Genomic DNA, 24,980 nt, shown 5'->3' with positions numbered 1-24,980 from the left:
TTCTGACTTGCAGAACTTTTTAATAGTTCCTAATTAATGAATATTTATTGATTAACTTCTCCACCAAGAATTGTGCCAAGAGCTATAGGGTTAAAAAAAAAAAAAAGTTAAGGTATTATTCAGCTAAAAAATGTATTCCACATCATCGCTGGGGTATTTTTCTATAAATAAACATTCTAGAATCCACATATAATGCTATGAGGTTAGTCTAAAATGGCCTCAACCATCCCACAGTTAACCAGTAACAACAATCTAAGTTAACAGTTATCTATCAGATGCAAAGTATTCCACCTACTTCATCTAATCCTAGTCCAGTCCATGTGTCCTGTTACTCCACTACCCCACACTACTACCACCTCAGGAACTTGGCCCTTGGTGTTGCCTCTACTTGAGTTATTTTCTTTAATATCATTTCATGGATTTCTTTCCTTTTCTTTCTTTTTTTTTTTTTTTAAGGTTTTATTTATTTATTTGAGAGAGAAAGAGAGAGAGCAAGCATACAGGTGGGGGGTGGGGCAGAGGGAGACCGAGAAGCTCCCCGCTGAGCACGGAGCCCCACCTGGGGCTTGATCCCAGAATCCGGGGATCAGGACCTGAGCTGAAGGCAGACACTTAACAGACTGAGTCACCATCATTGCATGGTTTTCCTAAATGTCATTTTCTCAGAGTCCTCCCTGACCCATTCCATTATAAAACCCAACTCCCACCTCATTACTCTTTTCACCCTAATTTATTATGGTTAGATAACACATATTATTCTTGAGACTATTAATTTGTTTACTTGTTTATTGTTCTTAGTATTAACAGAATATAATGTCCATAAGAATAGGACTTGGCATCATTCATTGCTAAATACTCAATATTTAGAGCAGTGCCCAGGACATAGGAGGTGCTCAGCAGAGCTGTTAAGTAGAAACTTCATTACTGAATTTTTCATATAAGCCCCAAATTTTCAAGCCATCCAAAGGATGTATATATTGAAAAACAAATTATTAGTTTTATAGTCAAAGAGGAAGTATCAAGTATGACATAACATTGCCTCTAATTTTCATGGAACTACCAAGAAAATTACAAATGCATGATATCATCACTATCCAACTGTAGAAGTTATTGAAGGTTAAACTTTGAGGGCAGAGTGATATAATATTAAATGTACTATTTCTTTGTCTTTTACAGTGTTAAATTTCTAAGAACAAAACAAAGCAGAAACACAGGGAGAAGACCTTTATAAATTTATTACATTTAAAAATAATTTTCTAATTAATTTTGAATTTCTGCTTATACAACTTTATTCCCCTTTACTTTTAAATATCATATTTTTCTATCAGAAGTTATTTTCTTTGCAAAGTATTAAGGCAAGAAAATTACTTCATTAAAGATTTAGTTTAAGAATGTCATATAGTATTAGATTAGTTTAAAAATATTGTTAATTTTTGAATATTAGGAGAATTGAAATAATTCAAATATCATATAAAATAAAAATGGCATGCTACAAGTCCCTTAATTTTCTATTCTGCTGTTGTTTCCAATTTCCCCAGGTAGAGAAAATGTGCTTTGGTGTTTTTTCCCCACACATCTAAAAGTTTTGACTTATGCATCATCTAGGTGCAGTAATGAATAAGAACTGACATCAAATATCAATATTATTGGGCCAGCTAAATGGTAATTGACATCAAGTTGGATTGCTAAAGAAGTAAACAAAATTGAAATTTTTTTGGCATATAAGTACTGCCTGACATCATTTGTCCTTCAGAGGATCAATGGCTGCATGACCTAAATGTTGTTTGTATTTCTTTATATAAAATGGCCAGAGACTGATACAAATTACTTTTTGTTTGAGCTTGGATAACAAAATTCAGGAAATCAGAAACTGAGCTTCTTTTGCTAAAATGGAATGAGAATTTTTTTTTTAAATAGGCAATTGCAGGTATTAGTTTATATCCTGATTTAAAAAAAAAAAGATAATGTGAATTAATTCATTTATGTGCACCTACTGGCAACCTAAGAAAAAGCAATTAATCTATATCAGATCAAATTTAAAACTCTTAGCTGCCTTATTACTAAATAGTATTTTTTTAAAGATTTTATTTACTTATTTGAGAGACAGAGAGAGAACAAGCAGTGGGGAGGGGCGAGGGAGAGAGAGAGAGAGAGAGAGAAGAAGACTCTCTACTGAGCAGGGAGCCAGATGAGGGTTCCATACCAGGACCCCTGGGATCATGACCTGAGCTGAAGGCAGATGCTTAACCAACTGAGCCACCCAGGTGCCCCTAAATGGTATGTTTGATATAAAAAAAAAAATTCCCCTACTGAGACTTTTATTTATTTATTTATTTATTTATTTATTTATTTATTTATTTATAGGATTCAGCTCAAGTTTAGTACAGTGCATAGTTTCTTATTTGGAATAGTTTCAGAATTCCATTTTCTTATCTTTGTTAAAGTGCAAAATATGTATTGCAGATTTATATTTGTAACATTGATATTATGTTAAACACAACTAAATTATGGGATATAAGAAATTCATCTTACATATTTGTGTGTGTATTCTTTTATTTACTTCTACTTATTTGAATGCTAATGGGTAAAGGAACATTAGCTTCATGAAGAAGAAGAGGAAGGAGGAGGAGGAGGAGAAGAAGAAGGAGGAGGAGGATGAGGGGGAAAAGAAGGAGGAGGAAGAAGTAGTAGCAGTAGTAGTAGTAGTAGTAGTAGTAGTAGTAGTAGTAGTAGAAGCGGCCACAGCAGCAGCAGGAAGAGGAAGAGGAGGAAAAAGAGGAGGGGGGTGTAGTAGGAATAGGAGTGGTAGTGATAGCATTTTCTAGTTGCCGGGCACTAGGTTAAATACATTACATGTATTATCTAATACTCACTGTTCTTTTTATAATTAATTTTCATAAAATAAGTGAATGATTGCTCAAGATTATATATCTTGTGAATGGCAAAACCAGGATCCAAAAATGTAACTGAAATTTGATAATTTTCCAGTGCTCCAAAGTGACAGGACACTGTGATTCTATTGAAGATTTCTAAGAAGCAACTAATCTGTCCTGATAATTAAGTAAGTTTAGCTTTATATTTACGGCTTGTGGTTTAATAGCCACAGAATTTGGAAGGCCAATAAAGTTGAAATAAATAAGATGCAATGATGCAATGCTGTAATGAAATCCTTGTACTTTCATTTGTCCAGAACTCTGCATTCATTCATCACATTTTTTTAACATTAAGTATGTAAAATAAACTATACTAAATGTTAGAGATATTAAGTCAAATAAGATTATAAAATGTTCTCTTTTATTTATTTTCACTGTATTCTAATTTAGAAAGATTTTTTTTTTAATGAACAGATAAAAAGCCCCAAGACAATGGTGAACTATGACTAATCCTCTAACCTCTGCTTTGGGATGAATAAGGTAATGCTAACAAAGATGCTTAGAGATGGGTAAAGGTTCAGATGAAGGGAAAGCAAGAGTTTCATGTTTGCATGTTAAAATAAGACATCTTATAGATACTTAGGCTGAGAAGCAAAATAGCTAATGACGAATCTAATGATAATGAGCAGAGTGGGACTTACTTGGAAATCATCACATGTAGGCAAAATCAAAAGTCATAGGTTTCAATGAAATGATATAAGGAGAAAATTTGCTAAAAAACAGAATTAAGATTGAGTCTTGACACTGTTTATTATTTAGCAGTCAAGTGGTAAAGAAGGATCCCGCACAGTAGATTGAGAAGCAATGACCATGGAGATTTTACTTCTTAGGATTCAAGAAGAATGTTTTAGTTGGTATGAAAAATAAAGTGTGAAAATAATGGAGAAATAATCACTGGATGTAACAATATGTGAACTAAGAGCAGTTTCAGTGGAGTTTTTGACTTGGAGTTTATACTTGAATGGCTGAGGAAAAGATGATATTGGAGATTTCAGGGAAACATGGAGGAATAAGATAATGAAAAAATAACACTGCCATTCAGGCTTCCAAGAAATTATGGATTAAAAAGTTAAAAAATAAATTAACATATACCTAAACTGAAAAATAAAACAAACAAAATAATGAAACAAGGACAGGCAAATTTGGAAAGAACCCAACAGAAATTCTATAGATGATAAATGTAGTAACAGAAATATAAAAGCTCAACAGAAAAATTACAGAGTAAACTAGATTCAGCCAAATAAACTTTAGGGAATTATGAGATCTGAAGAATCACAATTCAGCATACAGAGCTAAAGCATAGGAAATATAAAGACGAGTTAAGAAACTTGGGGGACTAAACAAAAGGATCTAGGAGAGTCTAAACGATAGACTACAAGGAACTGACAAGAGAAAATATTTAAAGAAATAATGGCTGAAGATTTTCAGGGATTGCAGAATACAAGAGTGCTCATATTGAGGAAGTACATCAAGTTTTAAAGGAGAAAAGGAGATAAATCCACATGTACACACATCATAAAAATATTGAAAATAAAATATTAAATGTACTAAAAAGTATCAGAGAGAAAAAACAAACAGTTTACCTATGTAGGATCAGCTCCTAGATTGAAAGCAGACTTTCATGGCAAAATAAATCCAGAAGAAAATGGCATATCACAATGAAAATAAAATATGCAAAGACCAAGAAACTTACTACCTACTGACTCTCAACGAAAGAAATACTAGAGAGTATTCTTCAGCAAGAAGAAAATGAAATCTTCAAAGAAGGAGAAAAAACAAATAAGGTAATTGTAAATGAAGAAATAATAAAATGTATTGGTAGCTCTAATAAATATCAACGGTTTCAAGGTGGGATCAAAATATAAAATAAAAATAACACGGAATATGCAAACTGATGTCTAGAGAAAAGTTTGAGAGCTTTAGTTTCTTTGTGCTATTCTGGGGAGAATAGGAGTATTATTTAACTGTAGACATTTTAAACAAATAAAATGTGTGCATATTAATAATGGAAGAGTAACAAAAACACACAGACAAAAAAGGAAAAAAAAACAAGGAAATTACATAATAGAATAAACAAAATAAGATGGTAAAAGTAAGCCCAAAAATATCAATAATTATAAAAAATGTAGACCAATTAAAGTCAGCTATTAAAAGACCCAGATTTTATTAAAAACACAAAGTAAAACAGTATATGCTGCTTGAAAGAGAAATAAATCAAATTAAACCATAAAAAAGGAAGGAAATTGGGAGATTATAAAAGATACTTTGTGTAAATATGATCAAAAGAAATAATTTAAAGCAAAATGTTTCAATTGTGTCCAACAGGGCAATTTTACATAAGTCTTTAAGGAAGTTTTCATGAAGCAGATATGGCTCATAAATTTACATGCATCTAACAATCGAGTCTCAACAAAATATAAAGCAAAAATGGCATCTGAAAATAGAATATATAAAAATCTATAAATGATTTCTTTTTAATTGAAAATTAAAAATCCATAAGAATATTGGGAGATTTTAATACTTCTCATAACATAAAATTTTAAATAGACAAAAATCATGTTTTCATATGATTTTCACAATTATAGTTATAGCAATATTTATCTAACAAATACAACCAGATGTCCCAAACAAAAGCATACATTCTTTCTAAGCCTCCATAGGACATTTGAAAAATGATCATGCACAAGGCCACAAACAAGTCCTACCAAATCTCCAAAACTGACATCATACAGATATTTTTTGACAATTATGTAATCAAATTATAAATCAGCAATTCAAAGAGAGCTCTCAAATTTTTCATGTATATTTCATAGATTTGGTACTAAAAGCAATTTTAAATAAGTCCAAATTAAAAAAAATCAAGAGTATATGAAAGTAGGGAAAGTAAGACAGCAAGTGATTGAGAGATGAAATTCAAACTTAAAAAACAGACAATTTTAGAACGTGCTTATATATAGATAAAAATAGTCCTATAGAAAGGGGAAGAAATAATTGTACTGTAAACTTACGAAGAGAGTGAAAGAAGAATGGGAAATGAAATTTATTGTACAACCTAAAATATTAAAATTTCTTAGGAGCTGAAAAACTCCCAAGATTACTGAAGGTGAGACACTAACAATGAGTGGAGATGCCCATACGTTTAGAGATGTAGGAACAGGAGATTTCTTCTCTGAAGGCTTCTATTTTATCACTAAATAATGAGTTAAGGATATAAGAAGAGAATTTGTGGAAGAGAGGGTAGTGGGAGTATGAGGATATTTAAGAAGAAAGTATAAAAGTAATCTAAGTGAACAGAAAAGTGAACACACTAGAGAAATATAATTTTAATGTTAAGTAATAGTGGGGCTCCTGGGTGGTTCACTTGGTTAAGCATCCAACTCTTGATTTTGGCTCAGGTCATGACTCAGGGTTGTGAGACTGAGTCCTGCACTGGGCTCCATGCTCAGCATGGAGCCTGCTTAAGATTCTCTCTCTCCCTCTGCCCCTTCCCCCACCTTCCTCTCTCACTAAATAATAACTAACTAACTAACTAAATAAATAAATAAATAAATGCAAACAAATGTTAAGTAATGGTGAGTGGTTATTTGTACTTTGGAACCATAAATTTAAAGTTAATTAAAGAAAAAAAAAGTTCCAGTTTAAAATGGCAACATAGGAAGGCTCTGAACTGTCCTCCTCCACAGAACACACTAGATTAAACCTATTAATATAACAATTACTCCTGAAGAAGACCTGAGTGCTGACTTAACAGTTACTGAGCAACCAAAGACAGAAAGAACAGCAAAAGAATAGCAGGAGAGAATAAAAAGTTTAAGAAATTTAAAAGAGTAACTAGCATATACAGCCACAGCTCCAGCCATCCAGCAGTCACCAAGCACATAGAGTCTGCATAGGAGTCACCATACATGACAACTTTTTCAACTTTAGGAGAAGTAGCTGTTTTACCTAATCCATAGAAACAAACACAGAAAGTCAAGCAAAATAGGGGAGACAGAGGAATATGCTCCAAAAGAAAGAACAAAAAAAACAAAAAAACAACAACAACAACAAAAAAACCTCAGTAAAAGAATTAAATGAAACAAATAAGCAATATGCCTGATAAAGAATTTAAAGTAATGATCATAAAGATACTCACTGGGCTGGAGGAAATAATGGAAGAACTCAGTGAGACCTTCAATAAAGAGATAGAAAATATTAAAAAGAGTCAGAGCTGAAGAATTCAATAATTGAAATAAAAAACACAGTAGAGGGAAGCAACAGTAGATTAGAGGACACAGAAGAACCATCAACGATCTGGAAGGAAGTGTAATGGAAATCACAGAAGCTGAACAGCAAAAAGAGAAAAGAAGTTTTTAAAAATGAGGGTAAGTTATCTCTTGAACAACATCAAGCAAACAAATATAAACATTTTAGGGGGTCCCAGAAGAAAAAGAGAGAGAGAAAAGTGTGGAAAACTTACCTGAAGAAATAATAACTGAAAACTTAATTTAAGGAGGGAAATAGACATCCAAGTCCAAGAAGTACAGAGAGTTCCAAACAAGATGAACTTCAGTAGATCAACACCATAGCACATAATAATTTAAATGTCAAAGGTTAAAGATAGAGACTCCCAAAAGCATCAAGAGAGGAACAAAAAGTTAGCTACAAAGGAAAATCTTATAAGGCTATCAGTTGATTTTTCAGCAGAAACTTTGCAAGCCAGAAGTGAGTGCCATGATGTATTCAAAGTGCTGAAGGGAAAAAACCTACAAACAAGAATACTTCACCCAGTGATGTTATCATTCAGATTTGAAGGAGAGATAAAGAATTTCCCAGACAAGCAAAAGATAAAGGAGTTTATCACCACTAAAACAGCCTTACAAGAAATGTTAAAGGAATTTCTTTAAATGGAAAATAAATGACCATAATTAGAGATAAGAAAAATATGAATAAAAAGATGTAAAATATGACAACATATACATAAAATGGGGAAGGGAGTTTCTTTTAGAATGTATTTGAACTTACATGATTTTCAAATTAATATGAAGTGCTATTTACTTAGAATGTTAAATATGAACCTCATGGTAACCACAAACACCAAAAAATAAGGAGAAAGAAAGCCAAACAAAACACTATAGATATTCATTGATTAAAAAGAAAAAGAACAAGAGAAGAAGAAAGAAACAAAGAAGAACTACAAAAAGAATCAGAAAACACATTTTAAATGGCAATAAGTACATACCCATTAATTACTTTAAATGTAAATGGCCTAAATGCTCCAATCAAAATAGAGTGGCAGAATGGATATAAAAACAAGGCTCATCTATATGCTGCCTACAGGAGATTCACCTCAGACCTGAAGATGCATACAGACTGAAAGTGAAGGGATGGAAAAACATTCACCATGCAAATGGAAGTGGGAAAAACAAAAAAACCTAAAAAACTGGGGTAGTAATACTTATATCAGACAAAATAGACTAAAAAAAAAAGACTGTAACAAGAGACAAAGAAGGGTATTACATAAAGATAAAGGGATCAATCCAACAAGAGCATATAATAATTGCAAATATTTATATGCCCAATATTGGACATAAATACATAAAGCAAAAATTGACAGACATAAAGAAATATATGATAATAGAATAATAGTAGGGGACCTGAACACTCCACCTAAATTACTGGATAGATCATCCAAACAGAAAATCAACAAAAAATGGGTCTCTGAATGACACATTTGAGCAGATGGACATAACAGATATATATAGAACATTCTGTCCAAAACCAACAGAATATACATTCAAGTGCACATGAAACATTCTCCAGAATAAATCACATATTGGGCCATAAAGCAAGCCTCAATACATTTAAGAAGACTGAAATCATACCATGCAACTTCCCCAACCACAATGGTATGAAACTAGAAATACATCATAACAAAATAACTGGAAAAAACACAAACATGTGGAGACTAAACAGCGTCATACTAAAGAACAAATGAGTCAATAAAGCAATAAAGGAGGAATAAAAAAATACATGGAGACATATGAAAAGGGGAAACACAGCAGTCCAAAATCTCTGGGACACAGTGAAAGCAGTTGTAAGAGGGAAGTATATAGCAATACAGGCCTACTTTAAGAAACCAGAAAAAACTCTAGAATCTAAACCTATGCATGAAGAAACTAGAAAAAGAAGAACAAAGCCCAGGGTGAATGGAAATAATAAAGATCAAAGCAGAAATAAATAATGTGTACATAGATAGATAGATAGATAGATAGATAGATAGATAGATAATAGATAGATAGATAGATAGATAGATAGATAGATAGATAGATAGAAAAAAATTAGGTACACCAAAAGCTGGTTTTGAAAAGATAAATAAAATTGATAAAAACTTAACCAGACTCAAGAAAAAAAGAGAAAGCACTCAAATAAGTAAAATCAAAAAAGAGAGGAGAAGTAACAGCTGATACCACAGAAATACAAGGGATTGTAAGAGAATACTATGGAAAATTATTTGCCAACAAACCTGACAACCTAGAAAAAATGGATAAATTCTTAGAAACATATAATCTTCTAAAATGGAACCGGGAAGAAATAGAAAATCTGAACAGGCTCATTGCAAGTAACAAAATTGAATTGGTAATCAAAAAACTACCCAAAAATATAAGTCCAGGACCAGATGAATTCACAACTGCATGCTACCAGATATTAGAAGAAGAGTTAATATCTATTATCCTCAAACTATTCCAAAAAAACAGAACAGGAAAGAATGCTTCCAAATTCATTCTATGAGGCCAGCATTACCATGACACCAAAACAAGACAAAGACGTCTCAAAGAAAGAAAACTATAGGCCAATAAACCCGATGAACTTACATGCAAAAATCCTCAACAAAATATTAGCAAAATGAGTACAGCAATACATTAAAATGATCATTCATCACAATTATGTGGGATATATTCCTGGGATGCAAGGATGACTCAATATTGGCAAATCAATCAATGTCATACACAACATCAACAAAATGAAGGATAAAAATCATATGATCATTTCAATAAATGCAGAAAAAGCATTTGGCAAGATTCAATATTCATTCACTTATGATTAAAAATTCTCAGCAGAATGGGATTAGAGGGAATATACCTCAATATAATAAATACCATATATTAAAAAAACCCACAGCTAACATCATCCCCAATGGTGAAAAACAGAGAGTTTGTCCTCTAAGCTCAGAAACAAGACAAGGATGTCCACTGTCATCCTTTTATTCAACATAGTATTAGAAGTCCTAGCCACAGCAATCAGACAAGAAAAAAGAAATGAGGCATCTGTATTGGCAAAGAAGAAGTTAAACTGTCAGTACTTGGAGATAACATGTTACTATTCATAGAAATCCTAAAGATGTTACCAAAAACTACTAGAAGTAATAAACGAATTCAGTAAAGTGTCAGGATACGAAATTAATACCCAGAAATCCGTAGTGTTTCTATACACTAACAACAAAGTCACAGAAAGGGAAATTAAAAACAAAACAAAATAAAACACCATTTATAATTGCACCGAAAAGAATAAAATACGTAGGCATAAACTTAATAAAGAGGTAAAAGGCCTGTACTCTGAAAACTATAAAACGCTGATGAAAGAAATTGAAGATGACACAAAGGGAAAATATTTCATGCTCATGGATTGGAAGAATATTGTTAAAATGCCCATAGTACCCAAAGCAATCTACAGATTCAATGCAATCCCTATCAAAATACCAACAACATTTTTCACAGAACTAGAATAAATAATACTAAAAGTTGTATGGATCCACCAAAGACTCTGAATAGCCAAAGCAATTCTAAGAAAGAACAAAGCTGGAGATATCACATCCCAGATTTCAAGGTATACTACAAAGTTGTAGTAATCAAAACAGTATGGTACTGACACAAAAATAGACACTTAGATGAATAGACGACAATAGACATCCCAGAAATAAACCCATATTTATATGGTCAATTAATCTATGACAAAGGAGATAAGAACATACAGTGGGGACAAGACAGTCTTTTCAATAAATGGTTCTGGGAAAACTGGACAACTACACATAAAAGAAGGAAACTGGACTACTTTCTCATACCATACACAAAAATAAATTCGAAATGGATTAAAGACATAAAAGAGAGACTGAAACAATAAAAATGCTCAAAGACAGCACAGGCAGGAATTCCTCTGACATCAGCCATAGCAACATTTTTCTAGATACATCTCCCAAGGCAAGGGAAACAAGAGCAAAAATAAACTATTGGGACTATAGTAAAATAAAAAGCTTTTGCACAGCAAAGGAAACCATCAACAAAACAAAATAGACAACCTACTGTATCAGAGAAGATATTTGCAAATGATATATCCAATAAGGGGTTATCCAAAACATATAAAGAATGCATATGATGCAACACCAAAAAAAACAAAAACAAAAACAAAAACCAAACAATCTGATTAAAAAATGGGCAGAACACTTGAATAGACATTTCTCCAAAGAAGACATACAGATGGCCAACAGACACATGAAAAGATGCTCAATATCACTAATCATCAGGGAAATGCAAATCAAAACCACAATGAGATACCACCTAATACCTATTAGAATGCCTAAAATCAAAAAGACAAGAGACAATAAGTGTCGGCATGGATGTGGAGAAAAAGGAACAATGTGTAATGTGCAATGTTTAGAAATATTAAAATGATCCAATAATTCCAAATATTATAATGATCTAATAATAATGATCCAATAAATGATCCAATAATCCAAATATTATAATGATCCAATAATTCCACCATTGTGTATTTACCCAAGGAAAATGAAAACATTAACTCTAAAATATACACGCACCTCTATTTTTATTGTGGCATTATTTAAAATAGCCAAGACATGGAAGCAACGTAACTGTCCATCAATAGACAAATGGATAAGGAAAATGTGGTATATATACACAGTGGAATATTACACAGCCATAAAAAGGATGAGATCATGTCATTTGAGACAACATGGATGGACCTGGAGGGGATTTTACTAAGTGAAATAAGTCAGACTGGGAAAGCCAAATACCATATAATTCCACTCATAAATGGAATCTAAAAAAATGAGTAAACAAACAAAAAGCAGAACCATAAACACAGAGAACAAACTGATGGTTGCCAGAGGGGACAGGATGGGGGGTTGAGCAAAATGAGTGAAGGGGAGAGGGAGACACAAGCCTCCAGTTCTGGAATGAGTAAGCCATGGAAAGAAAAAGCAGAGTATCAGGAATACCGTCAATGACATTTTAATAGCAATGTAAAGGGACAGATGGTAGCTATATTTGTGATGAATATAGCATAATGTATAAACTTCTCAAATCACTAAGTTGTTCACCTGAAATTAATGTAACATTCTGTGGCAACTATATTCAAATAAAACAAAAAGACAGAAAACAACCAATTTGATGGTATAGTATTTAAAAATCTCCAGCATTTTTAAATCTTTTCTATAAAGAATGTAGATTTGCTAGGTATGCTATGTAGAGGAAATGAGGTCAAATTGAACTAAAGTCCTTTGCAATGGAATTGATAGAATGATAACTGAAGAACCTAAGCTGGGGTAAAATGCTAAGTGAAAGTAGAAGGGATGATGAGATGGTGAGTAAGATTTTAACTGATTAGAGCTCTCAGTGAGGGAGAAAAATTGTTGTACCGGAATTACTTAAGACCTCGAAAGATGAACGACATGCTTGGAATTGAGATTTTGGACGTGATGCATTTACAGTTAATGACAAGGTGTTCAGAGTCTGACTTTAGGAATGCGTAGCTGAGGAGAAAAAGGATGTTGGAGAAAATGGAGTCAAGGAAGTGTCAGAGTGGTGGATGGGCCACATATGTAGAGAAAGACCGTGATTTAGGAACTCTAAGCTTCAAAGAATGAGGGAATGTGGCCGGGAGGTTCTCAGCAGTAAAATCTGTTCTCAGCAGTGAATCTGCTATAGGATTTCAGTGGAATGCTGGTGTAATTTTGAGTTTAATACATCTCATTTGATCCATGATCCCTCACTTAATTGAGAGTCAATTTTTTCCTTAATGACCTTCAAACTGAAGCTGACTTAGACCATACTTCCTGGGGCACTCCTGGATCCATAACCTCTGATACCTAAGGGTAGAAGTGCAGGATAAGATACCTAGGGACAGAAAATACAGACTGGACTTAACCTTTTCCCATACCTTTATGTTTTATTAGTACTTGGCTTTCTTATGTTTTCATTTTGATTTTATGGCCATTTTGACATACAGAATGTGTTATATTTATTTCTGTTATTGATAGACATTCTAAGCCAACAGGTTTTCCCTTATTACTTAGACTTTCATTCCCAGAGAGTTATGTTTATTCCTTAATCTGATCTCTTTACCCTTCCCATCTCTCAAATCCCTCTCGGGGTGTGCAACAAGAGCTACTGGAAGGCCTGATGGAATCTCCACTCAGGTCAGACTACTTCCTGGAAAACTGAAGGGGGAGGACATTCTGATAGAGATACCTTGCTCATTTTCTTACTGTGTGTTTTTACATAGTTGTTGGTTTTGTTTTGCTTTGTTTTTAACTTACATTGAATTTTCTGTGTCCAGCAATTACTGTCAAAATTTTTTTAAATTTTTGTTTTTGCTTTACAAAATGGACTTAGTAAAACGCTTTCATAATTTCTTAAAATGTTTCATTAACAGATTATTTAAAAAGAAGTTTTAAATACATATCTATTTCCAATAGGAAGATTAGTCAGAAATAAAGACATAAAAACCCTATTAATATAACATAGAAATACAATTCAATGTACATAGCTTTTTAGGACCATACATAACTATTATATGTTGTATATTTGTTTCTGTGATTCTTGGTTGCTAGCTAGATAACATTGAATTTAACATTTGTGATTTTTTTTAAAGTTTTTATTTATTTATTTGACAGAGAGAGAGACAGCCAGCGAGAGAGGGAACACAAGCAGAGGGAGTGGGAGAGGAAGAAGCAGGCTCCGAGCGGAGGAGCCTGATGTGGGGCTCGATCCCAGAACACAGGGATCATGCCTTGAGCTGAAGGCAGACGCTTAACGACTGAGCCACCCAGGCGCCCCTACATTTGTGATTTCTGCTTATAAATCTAAAATTGTAGAATTTATCTAAAATTGTGTTTATATAAATAACTAAATGGGTTTTTAACTAGTAATGCAACTTGAAGTAATATCCCTAAAGGCATCGAACAATTAGCAAGTCTAATTCTAAATAATTCAAATTTCTGCCTGCTATATATGCACTCTATAATGCATTTATTATGATAGCTTTGTTTGATAGTTTGTTTGAATGTGAACTGTGTCACAATGCCACGTCCTTCAATAAAAGTCTTTGTGCTCTTTCAGTCACTGCTGCCTCCTAATCTTTTGACATTCCTTGGCAAGTATGTGAAATAAAACAGTTTTCAAAACAATTGACATATGTGACCAAAAATTTCACCCATGAGTGTCAGTCATCATCATAAAATATCATTTCTTTAATAGTTATTAAACATTTACAGCAAAGAAGAGATAAGTTAATGGAAGAATTTAATGAGGACTAGGGATGTTGATTTGGAATAGTGTGGTAATAGTCCTTTGGTATGGACAAAGTGTATAAACAAAAACAGTTTAGCCACTTTGATACTGGACACCTGGACCTCATATTCATCATCTTGCCTTTTAATTATGTGTACTTAATGTATGTGTCCCTTGATTGCTAAATGAATAAATTTAATTAGGTTAATTTTATATTTATTAATTTTATTATTTGGGATGTTAAATGGTATGTCTTTCTTAGCTATGTTATTGCTTACCAAAATAAAATGCCTGACTCACAAAATAATTTATTTCATTCTAGCTTCCATTTAATTTTCTTAGGGTATGTGAAGCTATAAGCCATTTAATATATTTTTAGCATAAATATCCTATATCATAAGGGTTCGCAGTGCTTAAATGGCTCTATATGCTGCTAAAAATAATTTTTTACTTGGTACCTAGAACTAATCCATAATATATTGGCTCAACAGAGTCAATTAAATGGAAATTCCTTAACAAGATGAATTTGTTAAAATATAATTGTAGTTGAGCCTATCGCTAACATTCCAGGTGTCATTCACAATGCCAGCAGCACAATTTTAGCTGGAGAAAATAACATTCTTTTATAAGAAATAATTTTTAGTGAACATTTTTCTTGTCTAAAAGAATAATGACATCGTGATAGTATCAGAATTTTGACGATGCTGTCATTTTGAAGTTAAAGGTAGGTAATCTATCAGATTAATTTTTTAGCTAATTGGGAAAGAAGAAGGGTATGGAATTAAGATTCACACTCTACTGGGAATTTAGAGACCAATTTAAATGTTAGTTATAATTAAATCATAGAGTTTGAAAGGACTTGAGACGTCATCTAACAGTCAAATAGCTTTCATCTGAGAAAGAACAAACTTAAATCATCCTTCCATGAGTATATCTGTACCCTTTTAAAGACAACCTCAATTAGCTTAGCGACTCAAAGCCGTGTTTAATAATCTTCATAGTTGGTGAAATCATCCTGATATCTGAATACCTCAAGCTGTGGATAAACACTTCTGCTATGTCATCAGTTTATTTGAAGAAAGATATATTTGAAAACTTTCAATGAGTAATTGAAAAGCTGTCAAATCAAGGTTGCTCTGTTTTAACCTGAAGAAAGTCTATTTTTCTTTGATGGCTTTTTTATTCTTGGGTTTCCTTTCAAGTATTTTCATTATTTTTATGATTCTACATTAATATTTACAAGTTTATATCCCACTTACTATCTTTTTTTTTTTTTAAGATTTTATTTATTTATTTGACAGAGAGAGACAGCCAGTGAGAGAGGGAACACAAGCAGGGGGAGTGGGACAGGAAGAAGCAGGCTCCCAGCGGAAGAGCCCGTTGTGGGGCTGATCCCAGAACGCCAGGATCACGCCCTTGAGCCCAAGGCAGACGCTTAACGACTGAGCCACTCAGGCGCCCCCCCCACTTACTATCTTGAAGCTCACATTAGACAAGAAGCTTTTAAATATGTGTTTAAGTGGAGTTAAATATAGAATTCCTCATTGTTCCTACCACTGTATATTGTGTGTATTTTTTAAATTTCTACAACCCAAACTATATATTTTTTTCCATTGTCATAATTAATTCCTAAATTTGTTTTCCTCATCCTGTTAACTTACCATTTTCCCCTGGGACTTTGTTTCAATAAAATTAACTTGTATATATGAAATATTAAAAGAATTTATTGGGAGAACTGAACTCACCCTAGGAGTGAAGGTGGCATCATTGATAGAATGCATGTGACCATAAAGTGACTGCTCACAGTTACCCTAGGAAGACAAAGCAGAAATAAAATCAAATAAATTCCATTCAATATGTGAAAGAAATAGAAAGGTAATTTTGTTTAAAAGTATTGCATTAAGTTTCCTTATACCAAAGCAGTGTTCCTCCCAACTTCTCTTCCTCACGGATTTCTCCCCAACCCTGGCAGATATCTTAGCCTTTGTGCAGGCTAGGGTGGAAGTATGCTGAGTTAATACCCCTTCCCCCATATATCTTGGCAAGCGGGGAATGGGAATTACTGATTAATGCCTGAAACTTTGACCCTTTAGAGCTGAGCTGTGTGATCAAGTAGTAACTAGCCAGCCATATATATATAACTATTTACACTTAAAGTAATTAAAATTAAATAAAATTAAAAACTCAATTCCTCAGTCACACTAGCCATATTCCAAGTGGCTATTATAGCAGACAATGTGGATAATAGAATATTTCCTTCAGAAAGTCCAATTAGTCAGTGCTGTTTAAAGGAATTCTTCTAATGCTCTGTGTTCTACAATTATTCATCAGAGAGTTCTCAGCAGGGTTTAGCATCAGTTGCCCACAGTGTAGCTGGATCAGGAATGCATCATTTATTGGGTTTTGCTCTCTTCTTTAGCTCACTCCTTGCTTCTTCACTTCTACTTCCTGGGATAACAACCAAATAAACTGCTTATACACCTCCCCCCAAAGGTATTTCTTTAGTCCAGTAATAAAATTAATACATTCGCATGATTGAAAATGCTAGCTTTTGCTATCAGCTACCATTCAGAATCAGCCAAGGCTGTGCTTGTGCTTGATGAGTGTGTCATCAGTGCTTGTCTGTGCACTGAAACTCTGGCATCCTCACTTTTACACAATTGAGCTGCTGGGGAAATTTTACTAAGTGACTCCATCTTGCAACTAGCATAGTATTCAAGCCATGGGGCCAAGCAGTGACACCCTTACAGAGGGTGGAGTTTTCAGGACATCATTTCCATCACTGCTGGGGACATGAGGCTCTTTTTCTGTTTGTTTTAGATTACGAGATCATATTTTAATTCTTGAGTTTTCACAGTTTGGCATTAATATCATTATGCATATGAAAATGTTATAAAACATGTACAGTAGTATTTTTAACACAAAATAAGCATTTATTTTATGAAAACTATATTTCACATCTACCCATTCAGGTCATCTTTCCAAACAATAACTAAAATTAAAATTAACTACAAAAATTCCCAAACTTCAGTTTAAATTATTTCAAGCAAATTGGGCCCATAACACATTATGCAGGGGATTTAAATGTGGGGAGTTTTCATTTTGACATCAATGGTCAAAGGGCATTCTTAATTATCTTAGGGAAATAACACAAATTTTGTAGAAAAACCAGAAAGAGTTGTACCTGGAATACTGTTTGCAGATTCTTGTTATGGGCAAAATTCAGATTTAATTCAACAATGTAGTCATTCAACAAATATTTTTGAGCAATTAATCTATGTCAGGTACAATTCTAGGGGCTTAGGATCTGTCAATGAATAAAACAAAGAATGGTGTCTTCATCAACCTTTCTTTATAAGGGGAGAGGGTGGGAATAGATATTTGAAAAAGGTAAAAGTGTGTTAGAAGATCATAAGTATTGTGAAAAGAAGAAAAGTCAGACAGGGTAATGGGTATCATGAGTTTTGAGATTGAGGGGCTAAGGGCAAACCAAATTATCAAGTAGAATGATATAGTTTGACTACAGTCAAAAAGTAAGGTGTGAACAGGATTGAACAAGCCAAGCAGACATCTGAAGAAAAAGCATTCCAGGAAGAAAGAAAAGGTAGAGCAAATGTTTCAAAAATGAGAGTTTACCCTCTGTGTTTCTGCAATAGCAAGCAAGGCAATGTGGATGGGAGAAGTAAACCAGAAGGAGAGTAGGCTTACTAAAAGGCTTCATCTACTCTCCTTCACTACCTGGTATTTACTTAGTTCTAAACCATTACAGCTGGAGGAAAGATTACAGAAAAGATTACAAAATGAAATAGGAAAGATAGAGTATTATCATCATGTCTCCTTGTTGTTTATAGGACATTCATGGAATAGTTTGGAACTAAGCAAAGTTGGAAAGGCTTTATAACTAAGCTCTATTTAGTCCTCACTATTACCATTGTGTTCAGCAAGTTAAATTTCAAATATTTATGTACAGAATTAATGCATGCTGCTAATCTCTTTTCACAGAACGCAAAATTTCCCCACATGAATTTAAATTTCACAAAAATATGTTGAAATACTTTGGTACTCTTTCAGGATCCCCCCTTCCCATGTTATTCTGGTTCACTATCTCGATACTGCTACAAGTTTAAATCCATTATGCTGAGAACTTTAAATCCTCTAAATTTCCAAAGTAGAACTAAATTACTTACAAAGCCAAAAAGGCAAAGTATAAGATGCTATAATTAGCTTTCATATATTATCTTAGGAACTTTTATAGTTAATTTTCTTTGAGAATTAATATCATAAATAGTTGCACAATATTATACCTGCATAGTGAGTGCTAATATATAAAAAAATATTTAAATTAGCAAAATGTTTTTTTTGCATTGTTAGTTTTACATTTGGTGCTCTTCTAAAGTGAGAATCTCTAAACTCTTTGATTAATTGTTAAGGAAAATGGAGTTTTCTGATTCAAATCCTGAATGCCAAGTTTTAATTCAAAGTGGAATCTCTAAGGCACTCTTGAAAAGCCCTGGAAATATGGGGTTATAATGGAAATGCTGACAGACCACATTTGTGCTGCTATAACAAAACCTGACTTGAAGATAAATGTTTCATGAATTAAGAAAAGTTAAAAAAAAAAAAAAAGCTTTTCTATCCAGCTTTGTTCCCAAGATAAAAGTGAATCTACTCTTTTTGTGGTATAGGGAATATGTGGGTTACTAATATTCTAGTCTGCAAACAGCCTTAATCAAAAGCAATACCCAAACTGTTATGTTAAAATTTGGAATATCTTCTTTGATGAATTCTTGTCAGAATTGTTTTCTTTCAAAGAAGTGGGGGGAAAAATGTAAAAGAGGGAAGAGGCTTATAAGAAAAAAAAACCCATGTGACCGAACATGTCATTGCTCCAGTATTTGATTCTCTCGGAGAAGCTCTGTGCAGTGATGATTGCTATCCCTGGCCCTGGGGATAGAAACGTCTGGGACTTCGTTCTTGGATCTGCTACCTGATAGCTGTGTGACCTTAAACAAATTGCTTCACTTCACTGTGCTTCCATTGCCTCCCTCAATTAATTCTCAAAACAAACCTAGAGATTAAATACCATTACTCATGTCCAATGAGGTGATGATATTTAACCTATAGGTTTGTTTTGAGAATTAAATTGGAAAATGCATGTGAAATGTTGGTGGAGTGCTTAGCACAAAGTGAGAGCTTAACAAATATTAGCTCTTAACCTGCAACATAAACCACTGATATGCTCATGACTTCCAAACCATCTCTGCCCTTAGCTCTGTCTTTCCTTAAAGACTCCAATAAAGAGTAGTAGAGGCATCGATGCTGCTTTTCTACTTGTCCATCAGATTCGCTCCCTATGTGGCGCTGCCCTAGTCTGTGCCCTGCTTTCTACCAACCACATCTCTGTGGGCACTCAGGCCCTCCGGCATCTGGTTGGATTCAGCCAGAGGGAAGCACCAGTAGGAATGAAAGAGCAGAAAGATATAAACGGCAGATCAATGACCACTTTAGCTCCCTCCCTGTTCAGCTGTGATTTTGTCAGTGGTCCTGTTTTCTACCTAATTCCACTAATCATGTTATGTGGGCCCTCTCCCATGGCTACAGCTCCGCCGTGTCCAGTAATGTTCTCCTTCTCCTGTCCCTTCAGGCTTCCCATTGTTGCTACCCCTTGGGTGCTGTGTTCATTTCCTGAAGCCCGTTCACATCTCTGTAAACATTCCACTTGAGTTTACTTCATGTGTTATCTGTTTCCTGCTGGTGATACGGCATGTCGGACGTAACATGCAAAAGCAGACTTTTTGACTTACTATTTCTCAACTGCCTGTCTTTACTCTTGCCAAGTCTTTCCATCTAAGTAAGTGGCACTGCCAGTTGCTCAAACAAACAAAAAAACCTTAGGCAAACCTGAGAATTAAAATATTTCTTCTGCCCCTACCCGCACACATCCCTCATCCAGCACATCAGCTTTTTCTTCAACGTAAAGCCCTACTCTGCCCACCTCAGTTCCTTCTTAACATTACTACTCTGTGCAGGAAATCAGCCATCATGCTGAACTCAAAGACAGCAGGAGCATCCTGCAATGACCAATCAGTCTCTTGCTTCTACCCTTACCCCACTCCCCATCTACTCCTCTCACGGCCGGTAGCACGATCAATAAAACCTGGATCAGATCATGCCATGCTCCTGGTAACAGCCACCTGAACAATTACCATCATACTCAGAATAAATTCCAAACTCTTTCCTTTATTCCAAAGGCTCCATACTGTTTGGCTCCTGTCTGCCTATCTGACCTCATCCTTTACCATTCCTCCTTCTCATGCACTGTGCTTCGTGAATATTTTCATGTTTCTGCATGGTCAGGGCTTTCTGAGCAAACAGAACTAACCTGGATTAAAGGATGACTGATAGCAATCCAACCCTAAAGACGGAGAACTCTGGAGAGATTTAGGCGCATCTCCCTCTGAGGTATTCATTTATATCTCAGGGGTTGCAAGCCTAGAGGCTTATCTCTTCTCTTCCAAGAGAGAATCTGTTCACATTTCCAACAAAGGTTTCTCCCTCTCCCCTCTACCCATCACCTTGCCTCCTTGGAAGGGCACAAAGCCTCTGACTTTCATAATTTGGGGGTTCCTTTCCATGATACATGACCTCACCTGTGGGGTACACCTGGCTCTCGCAGCTTCTCTCCATGGGGAATGCGGAAATGACAAATCAACATAAGCTGCTCAGTGAGTAAATAAATGGTCTGATCACTGATCCAGAAACCTCCTGTTTCCTATCGGATAAATAAGTAAATACAGACACAAAAACAACACTGTCACAGTAGCCTTTCTCTTCTTCTAAAAGGCCTAGGATGCTCCCGCCTTTAAACATCGTGTTTTCTCTACCTTGGATATTTTCATGTCCTTGTCCCTATTCTCATTCTGCTTTCATCTCAAACACAACCTTTTCAGTGATGTCTGATATCTAATATTCCTGCCTCCTGTCCTGTATCCTCTCCTACAATAGCAGAAACTTTCATAAAATCCCTTTCCTTTTTCTCTTGGGCACTCGGCCAGGCTTGAGGTCAGGTGTGACTGAGTTCTGTCCAGTGTGCTGTGAGCAGTCATGAAATAAGTCACATGTAGACCTGCTCCTTAAAATATCCCACACAATGCTCTAAGCTTTTATTTTTGTCTGCTTGCAGACTGTACGCAGAAGTGTTCTGGAAGATGGAAAAAGACAGATGGAACCAGACTAAGTTTCTCAACTACCACAAGGAGAAAAGTCACCAATCAGGACTTTTCAACTGGACATTCCGTCAGTGAGAACTAAGCTTCTTCTGTGTCAAGCCCCTGAATTCTGGGGCTTAACTGGGCTTCCCGCAGGTGTTGGTACCCAGTGAATAGGCCACCCTGTTTTATTTTTTTCAGATCATTCATCATGAACTAAAATGACTTAGGAATTTGTTTCCTTTTTTATTGTTAGTTTCTTTCCACTAGAACGTAGTTCCACAAGAGAAACTTGTTTGAAACGTATTTGTCTTGCCCACCAGTCTTACTATCCCCCAGGCCCAAGACAGCTGTGGTAGGATTTGATAAACAGTTGTTAAGTAAAAAAGTAAACAGCTACAGAGTTATCACAACTGAAAATTGGAAAAAAAATCAACCCTCACCAGATATCTCATTTTTGGATAAATAGCTTGGTCCTCTTCCCAATATTTATTTTCATTTTGATTAGTCATGCCATGTAATGTGCAGTCTTATTTCTCTCAACTCCTTTCCCACAACATGGTTCTAACCCAGTAGCATATTTATCCATTGACTCAGTCATTGTCTCTAAAGAAGTACATGGAGTTAGTTGACTGCAGCAGCAGGAGGCAGCTTTACATTTATTCAGTGTTTATTATGTAACTAAAGACTTGTGCTAAGTGCTTTATTATTATATTTAATCCTCACAACAATTCAGTGACATGGGTACTATTGTAACCTATTCTAGAGATGAGAAAACAGAAACACTAATCTATCTTGGCAGAGATAAAGAGTGCCAAAGGCAAGACAGTAACTCCTCTTTGTTATAATTACAAAATCATCTAACCCTCAATGTGCAAGAATTTGAAGGGAGAAAGGTAGAGGCAGCTTTTCAATGCCATTTGCCAAATTTTCCCAATGTTTTCCCTTTCTGTAGAAGTGCACCTTCTGGCCCCCTTGTAGTTGTGTGGGGCCACATAATGATTTCTGGTCCAAGAGCTGTGAGTGGAAATTTGTGAGTGGAAATGACAAGTAATACCCCTCTCCTGTTCTCTCCAACTCCACCTGTCTAGCCCCAGAGCATTTAAGGTGCCTGCTAGGTCATCCTGGATCCTAGTGAGTCAGTGAGCAGAACCTCCCCTTCCAACTTACGAAGGGGGCAGACCTAGAGCAAGATATAATATTGCTGTGTTTTGGAAGTCATATGTTACTGTAACACAGCCTAGCCTTATTTGACTGACATAAACCCTATGCAGGAAGATTAATCTTACTAAAAACTTTTCTACTATTAATAGTGCCATGCGAAAAGCTGAAAAAAATACTAAAATAATGCTTGTTAGAAGCCTAATAAGACAAAAGAGAAGCTTACAAACTCTTAAAAATTAGTTCTATAAAATCATATAATAATCATAAGACATAAAATCACAAATAGTCATAAACTAAGCAGCCAAAAATGCCGTCACTAAAATCATTAAAAAACTAATATTCACTAACTTGTTTTCTCCTTGTAAAGACTTATTTATTTGATCAATGTATTCACTATTCTGGGGGGGAAAAAGCAGACTTGAAAATATAAAGTAAGCCCCCCCAACTCACAGTTTTTGCCTTTGTTTTTAACAAAGCTATCTTTTAAAATGTCTTTTTGATGTGTTAAAGTGTCTTTAGTGGCCTACAACATTTAACTTATACACAGGAAAATGCACAGATCTTAGGGGCTTAGCTCAATGAATTTTTATCACACATAGATAGAATTTTTATCTGTGTATGTATCTGTGTAACGGCCATTTAGATTAAGGTATAGATCATTCCCATTACTTCAGAAAGTTCCCTCATGCCCTTCTTAGTAAAAACAGCCCAACAATTTTTTTAATCAACATTATTGTATTGGAGAAAACAGATATAGGAATATGGTTGAAAACTTAAATAGTACAGGAGACTATCTAATGAAAAGTTAGTCTCCTATCTCAGGCCATCCCAGATGCAACCACTGTAATAGTGTCTTTTGCATATTCCCTGGGATAGTTTGTGCACATACATTCACTTTCCTTTACTGTGTCATGTTATCTACCTCAATTCTTACGTAAACAAAATCACACTGTTGAGCATTTTTTAAAGAAAGGTTGTATACTCTAGTGATAAAAAATGTGATACTAGAATAAAACTGCAGGGTTTAGAATTCAGTTCATTGGAAAGTGATCGTCATATCTCTCATTTATATAAACACCACACCAAGTACTTTACATACAGTAACTTCTTTAATCTGTACTGTATGAAACTAGTAATAAATTAAATTCCCATTTATAGTTGGAGAGATTTGTGTAAAGGATTAGCATAATGCCTACACAAATAAGAGATATTACCAATTGTAGATCAATTTGTAGTCTTCTATTTCTTGTTCTACTTATATTTTGTTGGCCACTGAGAATTAAAAACAAAACAAAACAAAACACTTTTCTAGGAAAAGATTCATCGTCATGGTAACAAACACCAGAACTAGTTTTAAACTCGTCCAGTCAATTAGTAACAGTTCCATAGCCCTGCTTGTAAGTAAACAACCAGAACTGGTTTTAAAACTATCTAATTAATCAATGACAACTAACTTCTGTGAACACTTCTCGAAAAGCCAAATAGCATCAGACTCATAATTTGAAATTCAGCCGACTGGCCAAAGATTCACTACAGTGTCCGTGTTCCTAAAGCTCATAGTAACCTTCTTCTACCTCGATAACAGACAAAAAGTAAGTCTTAATAAACCGCATAAACCACTCTTGTAAGACTGACCTAACCCATTCCTACCTCAGTAATTCACTTTCCAAAAATAAACTCTCCACAAAAACTGGATATAAAATCAGCAATTGGATCTGCTCAATTAGTATAACTCTTCTTCACTGAAGTATATGATAAATTCAGGGTTTTTTTGGTTTCAGATATTGACCAGTGGTCTCATCCTTTGACACCAGAGAGGACTAAGCGTGTTTTAGTTGGCTAGGGCCACCATAACGAAGTACCACAGACTGGGGGCTTAAACAACAAAAATGTATTTTCCCACTGTTGTGGAAGCTAGAATACAAGACCAAGGTATCAGCAGTTAGCTTCTTTCTGAGGCCTTGCCCTGACTTGTAGAAGGCCATCTCCTCCCTGTATCTTCACATGGTTTCACCTCTGTGTGTATCTGTGCTCTAATCTGTTCTTCTTATAAGACCATCAGTCAGATTGGAATAGGACCCATCTCAATGGCCTCAGTTAACCTTAAT

General features: G+C 34.6%; 1 protein-coding gene across 1 annotated transcript in view; it reads right to left on the bottom strand.

The window, feature by feature from the left end:
• Positions 1–24,980, bottom strand: part of SPAG16 (sperm associated antigen 16) — a 920,765-nt gene that overhangs the window by 271,629 nt on the left and 624,156 nt on the right. Inside the window, exon 14 of the mRNA XM_045806664.2 lies at positions 16,246–16,311. Within this exon, the coding sequence (XP_045662620.2) occupies positions 16,246–16,311 (66 nt within the window). The remainder of the gene's footprint in view (positions 1–16,245; positions 16,312–24,980) is intronic.

Source organism: Ursus americanus, chromosome 1 (genome assembly GCF_024610735.1).
Source record: "Ursus americanus isolate L20-20 chromosome 1, mUrsAme1.1.p, whole genome shotgun sequence".
NCBI classification, from domain to species: Eukaryota; Metazoa; Chordata; class Mammalia; order Carnivora; family Ursidae; genus Ursus; species Ursus americanus.
The sequence above is the reverse complement of the archived record's forward strand: the minus strand, read 5'-3'. Positions and strand labels throughout refer to the sequence as shown.